Below are 15,801 nucleotides of genomic sequence, written 5' to 3'. Positions count from 1 at the left end.
TGAGAGAAAAGAGACTGTATTCACCACTGTGGCCATTGTTATTGTTCCCAGTGGAATATCATTTGACTGCGCTCAGATGGAGTTCCAATGTAATGCCCCCCATAGAGGAAAAGTAGATGGGGTCTCACTAAAAAGTTTGACTCCCGTCCACCCCCTTCTCCTCATCACCACCCTCTCTGAGAGGGCCGGCTCAGTGACTGGGAGCGAACTTAACCCCCAGGCTCCTCTGAAACTACGGCAACAAAAGAGGCCCCCCTCGCCACTCTGCCCCCCCCCCCCCCCCCCACTGGGCAGCCCTGACAGAGCAGCTGTCCTGTTGCATAGCAGCAAATAGCCATCAAATGCCATCTTTGTGAGCCTGGGCTCTGCTCTGAGGCTACTAGTGGCTGAGGTAGCGGTAGGACCTATTGGTGTGTATGTGTGCGTGTGTGCGCATGCGTGCGTACATGTGTTTGTGGGGAGGGGTGGGGACGCTTAACCCAATTGGTGTGGAATTGACTGTAATTAGTTTTAGATGTTTGGGGGGGAGATATAAGCCACAATCAGAGCTAGGGAACAAGAAAAGGGTGTGTGTACGGTGTCTTAGTTAGTTTATGTGTGTGTGTGTGTGTGTGTGTGTGTGTGTGTGTGTGTGTGTGTGTGTGTGTGTGTGTGTGTGTGTGTGTGTGTGGTCATATGCTTGCAGGCCATGGCAGGTTTTTACCAACGTGTCTTTTTCATGTGTCTCTCTCCCATGACGGAAAGTGGAGTAGATAGTTGGGGCAGATAACGGCCCTGTGCGACTTCCCGGGGGACACTGATAAGCTCCTGTGCTGTAGATGGCTATCACTTAAAGGGCCCAGGGCAGTCAGACAGCAGCATCCTGGTGCCACACCACGGGTACCTACCACTAACTACCTGTTGATGGCTGCTGGTTGGCAGAGGCTTCGTGGGCGCGAGGTGGCGGTGGTTATCTGCACGCCTTGACAAATGTGTGTACCATGTCTGTGCCTGCGTGTGTGTGTACCTGCCTGTGTGTGTGTGTGTGTGCCCCAGTGAGAGGCGTGATGTATGGAGGGAGATGCCTGATTAATGAGGACCGTTTATTAGAACATCTGTGTCAAAGATGGAGGAACACAGGCAGTGTGTCTTGGGTGGGCCCTGCTATAGCTGGCTCTGCCTCGCCCAGATACTGTAAATGCAACATGCTACGCCCAAGGAATAGCTCCCATTATGCCACAATACTATTCTGACTATACTGTACTCACCAAAATAGTGCATTCATATGGACTGGGTTCAGCTGGTATACTGTACTGTATGTGCCATTTTCTGTTAACACTATTGAAGATCCTCAATTGTCAGATCCTCAATAACTCATCCTCAATGATCATTCCGCAATTCACCGGGCTTGTAATGCATGCTGGTTGTGTAGTGATGTTGAGGTCAGGAGTTCAGCATCAGGTCCATAGTGATCCACAGCAGCAAACTCAATCCTCCCTCGTCTTCCATCTCCGGTGAGGAGGAGTGGGAGATGAGGCTGCGGCTCTGCTGCCAGCTCCGTGCGTTGTTCACTGAAGTGCTGTTGTGCCAGAAGGTTCCCTCCCGTCCCCAAGTGCTCATATTAAAGATATGATAAAGAAGCCATACCTGTAATTTGAAAACAGATGGTTTCATCTTTTGAATATTTATAACAATCAAAACAATTTCTCCTGCTATTCACCCGCAGGCCAGGAAGGTGTTAAAACATTTAATGAAAAGAAAACAGCGCCTTGTTTGCGAGGAATGCGTTCGAGAAATAAATAAGGAAGAGTAGAGTCAATTGTGGAGAAGGCGAGAGGGCACAGATATAAAAGCCTTATGTCTCTTGAAGATGTTTTTTAACATATTGTGGAGAGCCAGAGAAAAAAAGAAAAGATTCATCTGTTTACATTGCCTGATTTCCAGATGCTAACTTTTAATAGTCTGTTTGTTATTTTACTTTCTGAAAGCAAACTGCTCTTTACTGTATTACTACACCCTGATATCAACAAGGCTACTAATTCAGTGAAGCCCATTATTTACTTTCCTCCCAGAAAGGTTCTCTCAAACTCTGTGGCATTTGCTATAAAGGGACACACCTCTTATATTTCATTTTGATTTGTTTTACATTTGGAAAGACAAGACCAAGATTTGTGCATGACTGATAAAAAAAAATGGTCTTTGCTAGATTATTGTTGTTTGTGCACCGAAATGTTTTATTCATTTTGACAAGAAAACACAGTATTAGTGCATGTCACACCAGCGTTAATAAATGCCCTCATGGTGCACATTGCGGATCCTGAAGGTCTTCTCTCTCTTTACCAATCTCTCTCTTTCAGAGTATGATCTCCTCCATTGTGAACAGCACTTACTATGCAAATGTGTCAGCGGCGAAGTGTCAGGAATTTGGGCGCTGGTATAAACATTTCAAGAAGACAAAAGATATGATGGGTAAGCAAAATGGACAGAGTGCAAAATGTTACACCAACACTGTCTTATCAGACCCCCCCCAATCACCATTCCAATATGTCTGCCCCATGTTCCCCCCCCCCCCTCTTCCTGGTACATTAAACACATTTTAATCACATCATCTAATGATGGCTCTTCTCAGATATTTCCCTGTACACTGCTCAGGTGCACAATGTTTTCACCGTTTTTCCTGAATCCATTCAGAGTAATCTATTATTGCTTATCAGATCTAGTTTAGTATTCAGTAATGGCTGTCAAATCACAGACTAAATTGAGGTCTGCGACCTTTGTTTATGAATACTGTTTCAGTTACCTACAAATGACATAGGGATGATTTTCCTGGCTATCATCTGGTTTGAAATCAATCTGTTTTTCCTTGTCAAAGTAGAACACGGCTGGCTTTGTATTTTAGATAACTCAGTTAGTCCTCCTTGTCCCTGTTTGGAAATTAGGTCACATAATTCAGATACTGTCTATATGATGTGTTTTGGTCATGAAATACCATACCAGTCATATTAATAGAGTTTAATATACAGTCATTTAGAGTATTGGTTTCAACCTATTGTGTAGAAATCCACCTTCCTATACAAGCTAGTGCTCATGTTGATTACATTCAAGTTCAGTGGCGGTCGGTGCTGTTTAAGATTAAGGAGGAGGATTTATTTTTTATGAGCATGGCCTTATTTCTATTACAGCATATTAGATGACTGTCATTCATATTCCATTCACCCAGCTCAATGTAACATCGATAGGTTTAGGCTACTAGTAATCAAGATGAAAGACAGTGACACATTCAATACCTTCTTGCACACTCTTGCTTGCATCTAGCTGATCTAGGGTGTTATCATTAGTCCAACAGTTCCAAACGAGAGTTTCTATTGGACAGATTCAGGTAGATTTGTCGCCGTTTTGTTCCATTTGCTTCCGTTTAAGAAACGTTTTTTCAACAGAATCGGCGGAATGAATACACCGCTGATTATCCACACACACAGTTCACTTTCATAGCAGCCACATACAAACAGCATCATCACTTTGCTCATTGTATAATTCCTTCTCGCATCTATGCACTCCCCTCCTCTCACCTTTTCCATTCGCTTGTGGACTTCAGTGCACAACACATCAGATGTCTGTGACCAGGCGAAAAAACCTTTCCAAGCCAAACCTTCATACCAGAACCGTTAACTGCTACACACAGCCTACATCGTTGTCACCATATTAGCTAACGTCATAGTCAACATAGCTACTAGAATTAAAACATTAGTAAACCTGCTACAATCACGCAGTACAGTGTACAGCAAGCACTTTAACAGTTACACAGGCTGACCTCTCTGTTTGAGCCAGGTGTTTGAGTAGGCTAAATTAGCTTGCTGCATTAGCTAGCTAAGTAAGTGAAAGTGAAAGAAATACAACAAAATATAGCTAGCTCTCTCTTTCTCTGCTGCTTCTCTTACATTTTTGACGAAATTAATTTGTTTAAATTTGTTAAACTATTTTCTTTCTCTCACTTTGAGTAAACTACTCACCACATTTTATGCACTGCAGTGCTAGCTAGCTGTAGCTTATGCTTTCAGTACTAGATTCAATCTCTGATCCTTTGCTTGGGTGGACAACATGTCAGTTAATGCTGCAAGAGCTCTGATAGGTACATCCTCCGGAAGTCGTCATAATTACTGTGTAAGTCTATGGAAGGGGGTGAGAACCATGAGCCTCCTAACTTTTGTATTTAAGTCAATGTACCCAGAGGAGGGCGGAAGCTAGCTGTCCTCTGGCTACAACATGGTGCTACCCTACAGAGTGCTGTTGAGGCTACTCTAGACCTTCATTACAAAACCATATATTTTAATCAGTTTTATCTAAAAATGAGAACTTTTTAAATGTTTCACTATTTTAATGTTTATGAAATTCACTGAGTAGGGTGGTCCTCCCCTTCCTCCTCTGAGGAATCTTGCTGGTCAAGATATAAGACCAGAATGTTTTCATGGTTTTGCCTGTGGACACTGCTCTGATCATGGACACGTAACACCACTGGCCCCCTACCCATCCTCTTGTGTACATACACACATTTTACACTGCGTGCACAATTATTAGGCAAATTGTATTCCTCTGGATTAATTTTATTGTTTAACACAATGCTCTCAGTCAATCCAAAATGTTATTGAACCTCAAACCTGAATGTTTAACAAAGGAAAAGTGAGTTTTGTCTTTCTCAGGGAAATATATAAGTGTGCACAATTATTAGGCAACTATTAGTGTGCAGAATTATTAGGCAACTAAATTACAAAAATAATTTCTCTCAACTCACTTGTTGATTCTCAATTTTTAGAGTAAGTGTAACACAAAATGATAAGTAACACAAAATGACAATTATATAACATTTTTGGCCTTTCAAAAATATTCAGTGACCAATATAGCCACCCTTATTTTCAAGAACTCAAAATGAGCCTTCAATCCATGGAGTCTGTCAGTTTCTTGATCTGTTCACGATCAATTTTCGCTGAAGCAGCAACCACAGCCTCCCAAATGCTGTTCAAAGAGGTGTATTGTCTTCCATCACTGTAAATCTCACGTTTGAGAAGGGCCCACAAGTTCTCAATAGGATTTAAGTCAGGTGAGGAAGGGGGCCAGGTCGTTATTCAGGCATCTTTGAGGCCCTTGCTGGCTAGCCAAGCAGTGGAGTACTTGGATGCATGTGATGGAGCATTGTCCTGCATAAAGATCATGGCCTTCTAGAGTGCTGAGGACTTCTTCCTGTACCACTGTTTGACAAAAGAATCTTCCAGAAACTGGCAGTAGGTTTGGGAGTTGAGTTTCAGTCCATCTTCAACCCGAAAAGGTCCAACTACCTCATCCTCAATGATAGCAGCCCATACCAGTACCCCTCCTTCACCTTGCTGGCACCTGACTGAAAGTGGTGCCCTGTGTCCATTACTGATCCAGCCACGGGCCCATCAATTTGGTCCATCAAGAGTCACTTTCATTTCATCTGTCCATAAAACCTTTGAAAAATTTGTCTTCAGGTATTTTTTTGCCCAATCTTGACGCTTCAACTTGTGAATCTTATTCAGTGGTGGTCTTGTTTCAGTCTTCTTGACCTTGGCCATGTCTCTGAGCACTTGACACCTTGTACTTTTGAACACTCCAGGTAGGTTACAGTTCTGAAATACAGTGGCACTGGAGGATAATGGGTTCCTGGTATTTTGACGTTTAATTCTTCTCAAGTCTTTTGCAGTTAATTTGCGCCTTTTCTTCCCCATGCGTTTTTTGCGCCCCAGTTGACTATTTGCAACAAACAACTATTCGTTTGATTGTCCGGTGGTCACGCCTCAATAGTTGAGCTATTTAAAGAGTGTCGCATCCGTCTGAAAGGCATTTTACATTTTTGGCTTTTCAGTGTCAGTTAAATCTCTTTTTTGGCCCATTTTACCTGAGGTAATGAGGCTGCCTAATAATTATGCACACCTTCATATAAGGTGTTATTCACTTTCGCCACACCCTCCCTCATTACACAAATACATATCACCTGAAAATGATTAAATCCAATAAGCATTCAAGTTTATATGGTTTTGGAGTTTGAAAATATGAATAGAAATAATGATAAGATCAGAATACTCACTTGCCTAATAATTATGTACACAGTGTATGTAACATTCTTTATGGTTTATGGAAGAGTACATAAAGAATGTAGGATCTCAAGTAGCAGACCTGTGTGTATTTAGAATGTGATATTTATGTGTACATGGGATATGAGGTGAAGCATAGTGGGTATCAACTCTGTGGCATCCCTTATGTCCACATTAACCCTTTCTTCCCTTGGTCATGTATCATGTAGATTGTATGGGCTGTTAACCCTCTGTTTCTCTCTCTTCACCTGTGCACTGTGTGTCTTGTCCTCTCTATGTGTGTGTGTGCGTGTGCGTGTGTGTGTGTGTGTGTTTGCCCGTCTTGCCCACACGTCTGTGCAGGCATGCGCCAACCCTCGCAGCTGGAGGGCTACCTGGGGACGTGTGTCCTCCACGACAGCCCGCGTGCCAACACACTAGGTACGTCACGAGGCTACACACACACCCCTCAGGTGGCTGTTTGTCGCCCACAGCGACACTCTCAACCTTAATATTCATGAAAGGATGCCTACTGCGTGCCCGTTGAGTGGCAGCGATGGCATAGAGGGCACTGTTAAAAGGGAGTGTGTAAGTCTCTCCTTTGTGCTTCAGTGCCACTGTAGTTTCATAAACATACACTTAGTCTACCACCATGGGCAGTGTAGTTATATTGCCTTACATCGAGACACTGTCTGTAATTGAAAATGCGTCTGGTTAAACACATTGAAGGGCCCTGGTCGACAGTCTCTGCTGTCAGAGTCTGCCTCTATGGGACCCAGCAAAGTGGTCTCTACTCTGTTGAAGTGTGAGAGCAGTCCCCCTATCCAGCAGGAGACAGAGTTCCATGGGTTTTTGGACACCCCCCAACCCTCTCGCTCTCTCTCTCTCGCTCCCCCCCGCTCCCTCTCTCCCCCATCTCTCTCTCTCTCCATCTCTCCCTCTCTCTCCCCCTCTCTCCCTCCCTCTCTCTCTCTCTACCCCTCTCTCAACCCACATCCCATTCCCATTGTGTGTTTAATCCGGGGCTCTTTTGTAGCTGGATTCCACACAAGGACTCCCGCTTCTGTGGCTGCCTTTTCTTCAGGGCCTGCCGTGCTTTTCTGCCACCCCTTTTTTTCCACTTTTTTTTCTTCATGGAAATGCTGTGTTTGTGTGCGTTCAGTATGTGTGTGTGTGTATTTGTGAGCATGCCCCCCAGCAATGTGTGTGAGCACAGAGTAGAGAGACAAGAGCGAATCATCACAGCCAGGGAATGCCGAGGATTATGGGAGATGTAATTATTACCACTTTTCTTTTTCTTAATAATTTGTTTCGACAAATACTGAAAAGAACAGTCTTGGCCAGTATTTGTGTTTCCTGACAGTTAAGAAAATATGCTGCTATATTTGTGATTATTGTGTGGATTTTTGGAGCTCTTCCAGGCACTCAATCTTTTATATCCCGCTGAAATATTGAGTTTGTGGAAAATGTTCTCCTCCTAACACCAATTGGTGTCTCTCAGAAATATGATTTATATGATTCAATAGGATTTTTTGGCCCCATGTTGGCAGTTTCACACATCCAGGTGTAAATGGTACTATATGGATTATTTAAGAGATACTATTCTAAGTTCAGTGCATGTAAATGATTAAATCTGTATGAATTCTTTAGATAGAAAACCTCAGCAGATTCTAGCAGATCCCGTTTGACGAAACCTCACGTTCACTCATAGTCACTTTATATCCCCTTAGATTTTTTAAAATTATTATTTTCATCCACAGACATGTAATTTAGACAGAGCTCAAAATACTCACAAGCAGTCATTATGGACTTAAATATTCCCAAAATGAGAGAGACACCATAAATAGTACATTCATTTTTCCTTAGGCCCGAACAGGCTGCCGTATGGAAGAGGTCATGTCTAGGATGCTTCTTATACTGTAGAGCCTCTCTCTCTCTCTCTCTCTCTCTCTCTCTCTCTCTCTCTCTCTCTCTCTCTCTCTCTCTCTCTCTCTCTCTCTCTCTGTCTTTTCTCTCTCTCTCTCTCTTTTCTCTCTCTTTCTCTTTTCTCTCTCTTCTCTCTCCCCTCCCTGGGGTTATATTTAGGCCGTCCCCAAAAATGTCATATTGGCTAGCTTCCGTACCTTGTTTTAGAATTAGGGACATAAAGAGCGATTCAGGGATTATCTGTCTCCCAGTATGTGCAGACATACACACACACACACAAACATACGTGCACACACACACACTTGTTTTTATTGCTCACATGATTGGGCCATGGACGTTATAAACTAATTTCGGGAGCTGCCAAGGCTCTGGGGGCTGCCTGCAGGTCGCACACTGAGGCCCTTTATCTGGGGCCTGAATCTAGGCTGGGGATTTTTAGACAGGCAAGTGTCTGAACAGCTATGTCTTATCACAGGGACACAGGTTTGTTCAGAGGCTGTAAAGTTTTGTTGCTTAGAGATTTAGCCTGATGCACTGTTTTCAATTTCAAAGTCTGTTTTCTCATCTGAGTAGGTTGGACAGTGTGCATTGGTATATTCTGTCTGGACATTTTCTGCTGTACTCTTCAGCCAGTATTCAAAGTGTTTAAATTGACGCTCTCTCTCCTCTCCCCCTCCCTCCCCTCTCGTCCCCCTCCTCCAGCAGACATGGACGGCCTGTCCGACCACTCCCCTCCGGGCCCCAACCACAACCACAACCACAACCATCTGACCTTCTCCCAGCAGCCCATCCCGGGCAACACGGCCGAGCAGCCTCCCTCCTCCCCGGTGCCCCCCCTGCCCCCTCCCTCCCACGGTGGGGGCCAGAACCCCGGCCGCCCGGCTCAGCTCCCCCCCGGCCTGCACCACCCAGGCCTAGTGTCCACCCCCATTAGCCCCCAGCTGGTGAACCAGCAGCTGGTCATGGCCCAGATTCTCAACCAGCAGTATGCCGTAAACCGGCTCCTGGCACAGCAGTCGCTGTCGCAGCAGTACCTCAACCACCCGCCGGTCAACCGAAACGCCCTGACCAAGCCCCTGGAGCCCCAGGTAGCCAGCAACACCGAGGTGTCCATGGAGATATACCAGTGGGTGAGGGACGAGCTGAAGAGGGCCGGCATCTCCCAAGCCGTGTTCGCCCGCGTGGCTTTCAACAGGACCCAGGTGAGGAGGGGCAGACTTTAACACTGACTTTGGCATAAATCACCCATTGATGCCAATAGGAGATTTAGGGAAAGATCACAACATCTCAGGATAGTATTATGTGCTACCAGAACTGAAAATTCAAAAATACACAATTCTTGCCTTTCCCCAAAGCACTCTGACAAAGCGCTCTGACACATCTGTCACAAGGACAGAATTGTTTTGAGTTGTAGTGCCTCAAAGTCAAACTCTGCATTCTTATCGAAGGCCATCATCAAAACAGTTCATCTTATAACCACTTACAACAACCTAGCACCACAACAACAACAATTTAAAAGCTACCGTACACCTGGCAAGCCGCAACGTCAGAGCACCAGGCGCGGTCACGGCTTGTGCTCCCTCCGCTAAGACATGTGATTTCACTTCACAGGCAGGCAGCGCAGCAGGACCCTGACAGAGATAATGTCTTAAGATGTTCTGCATATTTTGGGGGGAGGTGGCAGCAAACCTCATTACTCCAACGCCACTTTGAAGTTGTGTGCGAAATCTCTTGATAAGAATCTATTGGAATCAGTGCGTACTGACGCTCTCTCCACAAAAACAGTTAAGTGGATAGCAAGCAGACAGTGGTGTTTTTGTGCAAATTGGCAAGCCTCTCTCCTTTCAGCCTTATCTCGCCGGTATGAAGAGTTAGTAATGTGCCTTTTTCTCTTCCTGTTTCTGCCGTTCGTGTTAATAACGGGTGTGATGGTGTCTACGCGGGGCGGGGCGGACGCACAGGAGCTCGCCGGCCCTTTTTTGTAGAAGTGGCCGATTGACTGGGGAGATTAACGGAAAGGGTTGATGGCCGGGCGTAATAAACATACAAGCCTGCACACACACAGTTGCACACACACGCGCATGTACGCAAACACATAACACACACACATGCCCACACACACACACACATTCTCGCACAATCTTCAGAATACCTGTGACATGCACTCAATGTCAGTATGAAAGCTTGTCTCCCCGTTCAGAGTTGATACCTCTATCTAGTTATACATACTTGGCTCCGTCATAAAGCTCATTTATTCCATTGTTCTTTAGGGTTTCACTAAGTCACAAGCACAATGTATTTTCTTAAACGACCATACCATTAGTTAAACAGCGGAGCCACTAGTTCTATCTCCGGTAGCTGGTGTAATTATCAACAGAACTGACGTCAAGTTGTTTATTACAAAATCATTTTGTTTATTTCCAAATCACACACCTATTGAAGAAGAGAAGCTGAAAATGGATCACTCAGTGTGTGTCCAACGGCGGATGAAAAGCCTCAGTCACACAGTCCTGATAATACAGTGATTCCCGTAATGACAGGATTCATAGCTATTGAAAAGGAACAGCGGATACACTGATTGCTACGCTGATGCTCACTGAGTCGATGTGCTGTAATAGTTACATTATCCTCTGGGTCTGGGAGAGTTTACGAGTAGAAATAGAATGTTCACAACGGACATGAAGTTCCTGTAGGGATGTCAATGTATGAGTCTTCTCAGTGCTTAAAAATAGGGCATCTCTCTCTCTCTCTCTCTCTCTCCCTCCCTCTCCCACTCTTCCTCCCAGGGCCTGTTGTCTGAGATCCTGCGTAAAGAGGAGGATCCTAAGACGGCCAGCCAGTCTCTGCTGGTCAACCTGCGGGCCATGCAGAACTTCCTGCAGCTGCCCGAGGCCGAGCGAGACCGTATCTACCAGGACGAGAGGGAAAGGAGCCTGACGGCTGCCTCGGCCATGGGGCCTGCGCCACTCATCAGCACCCCGCCCACCCGGCCAGTGCAGGTATGGAACGAACAGGCAAGCATACACACAGACAGAGGAGAGTGGACACAAACACACAAACCAACGCATTTATTTTGACCTTAAGTTGTACAGCAAGTGCCACTACCCACCCCACTCTTAAAATAGGAAGCAACTCAATGACGACAAGTTCTGTGGATTAGTGAATCTCCCCCAGTTTGTCAGTCAGTCACTTCCTCATTCAACTGCCTGACACCAGCTCTCCACTGTCTCTCCCACAATCAAAGTCCTTTATTGGACAGGTATGTGGCAACTTTTCCACTTAAGCACATTTTGAGTGCGGTCGAGTGTGTCTGGGGCGGAGAGAGCCAGACAAAGACCTCCTCTGTTCAGCCTCGGACTAAAGACTGCCTTTTATTTGGGAGAGAGAGAATGTCCCTGTGCCACCCATTGGCCAAACAGGGAGGCCCTTTTGACTGCATGGCCAGATCGCAGTGGCCGTCCTTACAAAACTGGAAGGAAAGGGAAGAATCAGACTCTGAACCAGTGGTTTTAAACTAGGAAAAGGACACTTTGCAGTTCACAGGTCTTCCTCAGCAGTCAGTTGACTGTGAAAGCTGGACATGGAAAAAGGGAGAGAGAGCCGATAGAGGGAGAGAGACAGACACAGAGAGGGAGACAGAGTGAGAGAGAGAAAGCGAGAGAGAGATATCCCTCGTACAACGACACATTGACCAAACTCAACCATATTTCTGCTATCAGACCTACCTCTGTTCAGGCCCTAATTCTGTTTACTTCAGTGTCATCCATTTCAAACATGTGGATCATGAGGTGCACACACCTTTCTCGATTGAATAATTGTGTTAGTCAAATTCCAGGGATGGGATTTCAGTTTGTATACTAAAGGCAACATTTTATGGGGCAGTACAGGACACACAGACTTCGTCGTTTCGTTATAACCGGTTTATTCTAGATAGGTCACATCTAAATTTACTATACAGTTTTTTACTTCTTGCTGAACATGAAACATCACTGTAGCATATGATCATCAGCCCTAATATGCGTTTTTCTATTCTTCCCTTCACATATGACTGAGTCCTATCATGGTAGACCTAGCCCTGGCCTGGACATATGCCAGACTCCCACTGACAGCTCCTATAGAGTATTAAGTAATGCGTTAGCCACATAAATCAGTCAGGGTAGCAATTGAGCAGAGACAGGGAGGCTTTTATAGGCCTCCTAAAAAATGATGTGGCGGTATGTTTCTCATGTGTGCCCATGGGTGGCTCCAGTACCCTGACCAGTCTCTGCTTGTCCTAGTCTTAACAACTAGAGCTACAAAGGAAAATGTTGGTAGTCAGTTCACACACTGACACCCCTCGCCTACTGAGTCATAAATGGTTAAAAAGATGCCCAGGAATCTTAAAACATTCCAGTTTACCACAAATTTGGGGTCCATTATCTTTTCATAACCACCAAAATGGCTCCCCCGTTTATTGTCTAGACATATGCGTTAAACATTTATTTTAGATTTTTACTGATTGTTTTGGGCAAGTTTGTAACTGATAAGATTAATACTGAGTAATGAAATTATTGCCTACACGTTAAAAAAAATATTTTAAAAAATGCAGTATTCACACAAGTTTTAAAAGGGTTTCCTCTGGACTTTGCATATGAATGACAACAAGCCACGGAATGATGTTGATTCAATTCCATGTGTCTCTCTGCAATCTGATTTCTGATCAGTTTAGCTTCATCAATGAGACTGCAGTGTACTAACGTTATCATTGCACATGTAATATACTACCTTTGTGTTGATACAGCCTAGCAATTGTTTGTTGTGTGTGTGTGTGTGTGTGTGCGTGCGTGCGTGCGCATTTGTCTGTGCTAATGTGTGTGTGTGTGTGTGTGTGTGTGTGTGTGTGTGTGTGTGTGTGTGTGTGTGTGTGTGTGTGTGTGTGTGTGGTTGGTTAAATCCCTTTTCTGAGGGTGGAACTAAACAAACATGTCTCTGTTGCCCCAGCAGCCCAGGAGAGAAGACTGTAACAACGTCAGACCTGAGGACTGGAACCCCAGAATCCCTGTGGGCATCTCTCCTGTAAGCAAACACGACAATGAACCATCTCTTTGTAACACTTTCACCATTACTGTACTGTTCCAATAACATTGTTATTAATGGTTATCGTAGTAATGTATGTTATGGCATTTTATGTAAATAGTAGCATGATTTGTTCGTAACACTTTTAGAATTTAGAATTTTAGTATTAAGTATTTAGTTATACATTTAATAGCTTATTAATAAGTAATTCAATTAATAAAAACATATTTATTAATAGTTGATCAATTGTTTATTAATGCTTATTCGTAAAAGTTATTATAAAGTGTTATCAATATGTTATCTTATATATTCTTATATAAGTTAATTAAACAAATTATGAAATGTATGAAATAATTGAATGTGAAATTGTCTCCCATGTTTTAAACATAGTTCACTTTCCTCCCTTTATCTATCTGGACAGATCCCCGAATCCAGAAAACACGGCAGCATCACCTTGTTTTCCAACCCTTTTGCTGACACTCCTTACCCTGCCCAGGTGAAGGCCTCTCCGCTCCCCAGCGAGTGGAACGGCAAGACAGAGAGCTGCATCCTCAACATCAACTCCTCCATCTATGACGAGATTCAGCAGGAGATGAAGAGGGCCAAGGTGTCCCAGGCTCTGTTTGCCAAGGTGGCCGCCTCCAAGAGTCAGGTACAGACCCATGTAATGACTTAGACTCTGGTTGCCATTTTTGTACAAACACAACATACAATTTTAGGCCAGAGACCACTAAGAGCCCTATTTTGGTACAGACACACAGACCTGCAGAACAACACCACACGCAATAAGTATTATTTTTCGCTTTGCCACGAAGTAGAAGAGGGTTAACTGAGAAACTGGTATCATTTTGGGAGAAATTGGCACTAAACATTTAAAGAAAATGTTGAAGAAAAGAATGTGTCTGGCTATATTATTGAGAACGTATGTTATTAAACTATTAGTTACAGTTCTGTGGATGTTACAGCTTGAAATATAATACACACATCAATATTTACAGAGCTAATATTTTCATTTCATGCCTGAACTTGTCATGGAGACATTTTGGCTCCTTCCAAGTGTGGTTGATGAAACATTAGAAAACAAAAGAATAAAACACGATATAAAACCAGATCTGGAGACATTCACCAGTTAGGGGGTTCAAAAACTGAAGCGCCACATTGTGCAACTCTCCTCTCTTCTCCGACTGGTGATTTATCGCCATAATGACATATGTCTCCTTTATTGTGGGTTTAGCGAACAGCAGACAGTGTTTCAACACAAAACAAACCTGTTTATATTAGCTGTGCTCTGAATGACTCTCAGCTAAAGCGGAGCCTGTTATCTCGCCCAGGGAACAACCCACTCGTTGAATACCGGCTTGTGTGAGCAAAATTACCATCAGTTTAACTCTTATTAAAACTAATTAAAGAAATGCGGAGCAAGCCGTTATTATTAAAGGTTTCATATATCGGTGGAGCACAGTTGAAAATGTTTCCACAATTGTTACTTGATGAAGAAAAAGAGAATAGATTAAACAGGGGCCAAATTATCTGGAAATATCTGTGGAGGTTGTTTTTTTTCCGCTGATTGCGATGATTATAGGGCCAGATACCTTTGTTTTAGCAAATTGCAGTTTGATGCACAAACCATTGTTTTTGTTCAGGAGTTCAAAGACTTTTTGGAAGAGAGGAGAGAAGAGGGGGAGAAAAAATATCTTTTCTCAGATTATCATTTGTGAGTGAACAGGTTTCTACTGTCTTTCCCCTCTCCCCCCCCTCTCTCTCTCTCTCCCTCTCTCTCTCTCTCCCTCTCTCTCTCTCCCTCACTCTCTATCTTCTCTCTCGTCTCCCTCTCCACCATTCATGGTGATGGAGGCGGAGGGTGTGAATGTGAATTGAGCAGCAGATAAGAAGTGTGCTAATTATGCCTGTGAAAGGGGGCCTGGGAGAGCACTTATCTCTGGCTCCATCTCGTAATGGGCGCTCCCCGGGCAGCTGGTGCCCCTCCCGGCCCAGGCCCACACCACCACCGGGGGCAGTGGCGGCTCCACTCCGCACCAGGCCCAGACTCAGAACCAGAGACCCAGGCCCAGGCTCTGCACTTTAGCCCAGTGGGGGCTGCTGGTGCTAGGGTTGGAGGGCGAGGGAGTGAGGAGCTGGTGGTGGTGGATGGTGGTGGTGGGTGGGGGTGGAGGAAGGGTCCATCCATTGGGGTGCAGACTGGCAGGAGGAACAGGGGTTTGGGGGCGGGGGAGGCTCAGTCTCGATACGGAGGCTGGCACATGCGTGTCTGATTGGTGTGCCGTGCCTCCTCTGCCCACTGCCACCCCGGCACATTGCAGGAATTCTCGGTGGTCGCACGCCGCTCGCATGTATGTAACCCACCACCCTGAAAGAGCTGGCGAATGTTGGGGGGTTGGAGGACAGGAGAGCTTGGCTCAGGCAGCTATTGTGTGTGTCTGTGTGTGTGTTTGTCTCGTCTAGTCCTGCCCCTGTGAAAGATAGATAGAACGAGGAGAGGAGGGGAAAGGAGGAGCGGGGAGAAGAGGGGAGGAGATCTGAGAAGGGGAGCAGGGGGCTGTGGAATGGGAGAGGGTGTGAGCAGTGGTGGTCCCCTGAGTGGGAGAGCTCTAAGCAGGAGTTTAGAGATTGGCTTACACTGTGTGTGTGTGTGTGTGTGTGTGTGTGTGTGTGTGTGTGTGTGTGTGTGTGTGTGTGTGTGTGTGTGTGTTTGCGTGGGGGATGGGGTTTGGAAGACAGCCATCCCGTCCCCTCT

General features: G+C 44.9%; 1 protein-coding gene across 9 annotated transcripts in view; it reads left to right on the top strand.

Annotated features, from left to right (window-relative positions):
• Positions 1-15,801, top strand: part of LOC106582030 (DNA-binding protein SATB1) — a 58,802-nt gene that overhangs the window by 26,011 nt on the left and 16,990 nt on the right. For 4 of the 9 annotated variants that reach the window (XM_014164707.2, XM_014164738.2, XM_014164704.2 and 1 more), the window contains exons 6-11: positions 2,337-2,448; positions 6,429-6,506; positions 8,694-9,193; positions 10,778-11,005; positions 12,972-13,046; positions 13,468-13,698. In XM_014164707.2, the coding sequence (XP_014020182.2) occupies positions 2,337-2,448; positions 6,429-6,506; positions 8,694-9,193; positions 10,778-11,005; positions 12,972-13,046; positions 13,468-13,698 (1,224 nt within the window). The remainder of the gene's footprint in view (positions 1-2,336; positions 2,449-6,428; positions 6,507-8,693; positions 9,194-10,777; positions 11,006-12,971; positions 13,047-13,467; positions 13,699-15,801) is intronic. The other 5 variants (XM_014164722.2, XM_045703283.1, XM_014164730.2 and 2 more) reach the window with 4 other exon arrangements.

Source organism: Salmo salar, chromosome ssa02 (genome assembly GCF_905237065.1).
Source record: "Salmo salar chromosome ssa02, Ssal_v3.1, whole genome shotgun sequence".
Lineage (NCBI taxonomy): Eukaryota > Metazoa > Chordata > Actinopteri > Salmoniformes > Salmonidae > Salmo > Salmo salar.
Note: the sequence above shows the minus strand (reverse complement) of the source record. Positions and strands in the feature narration are given on the sequence as shown.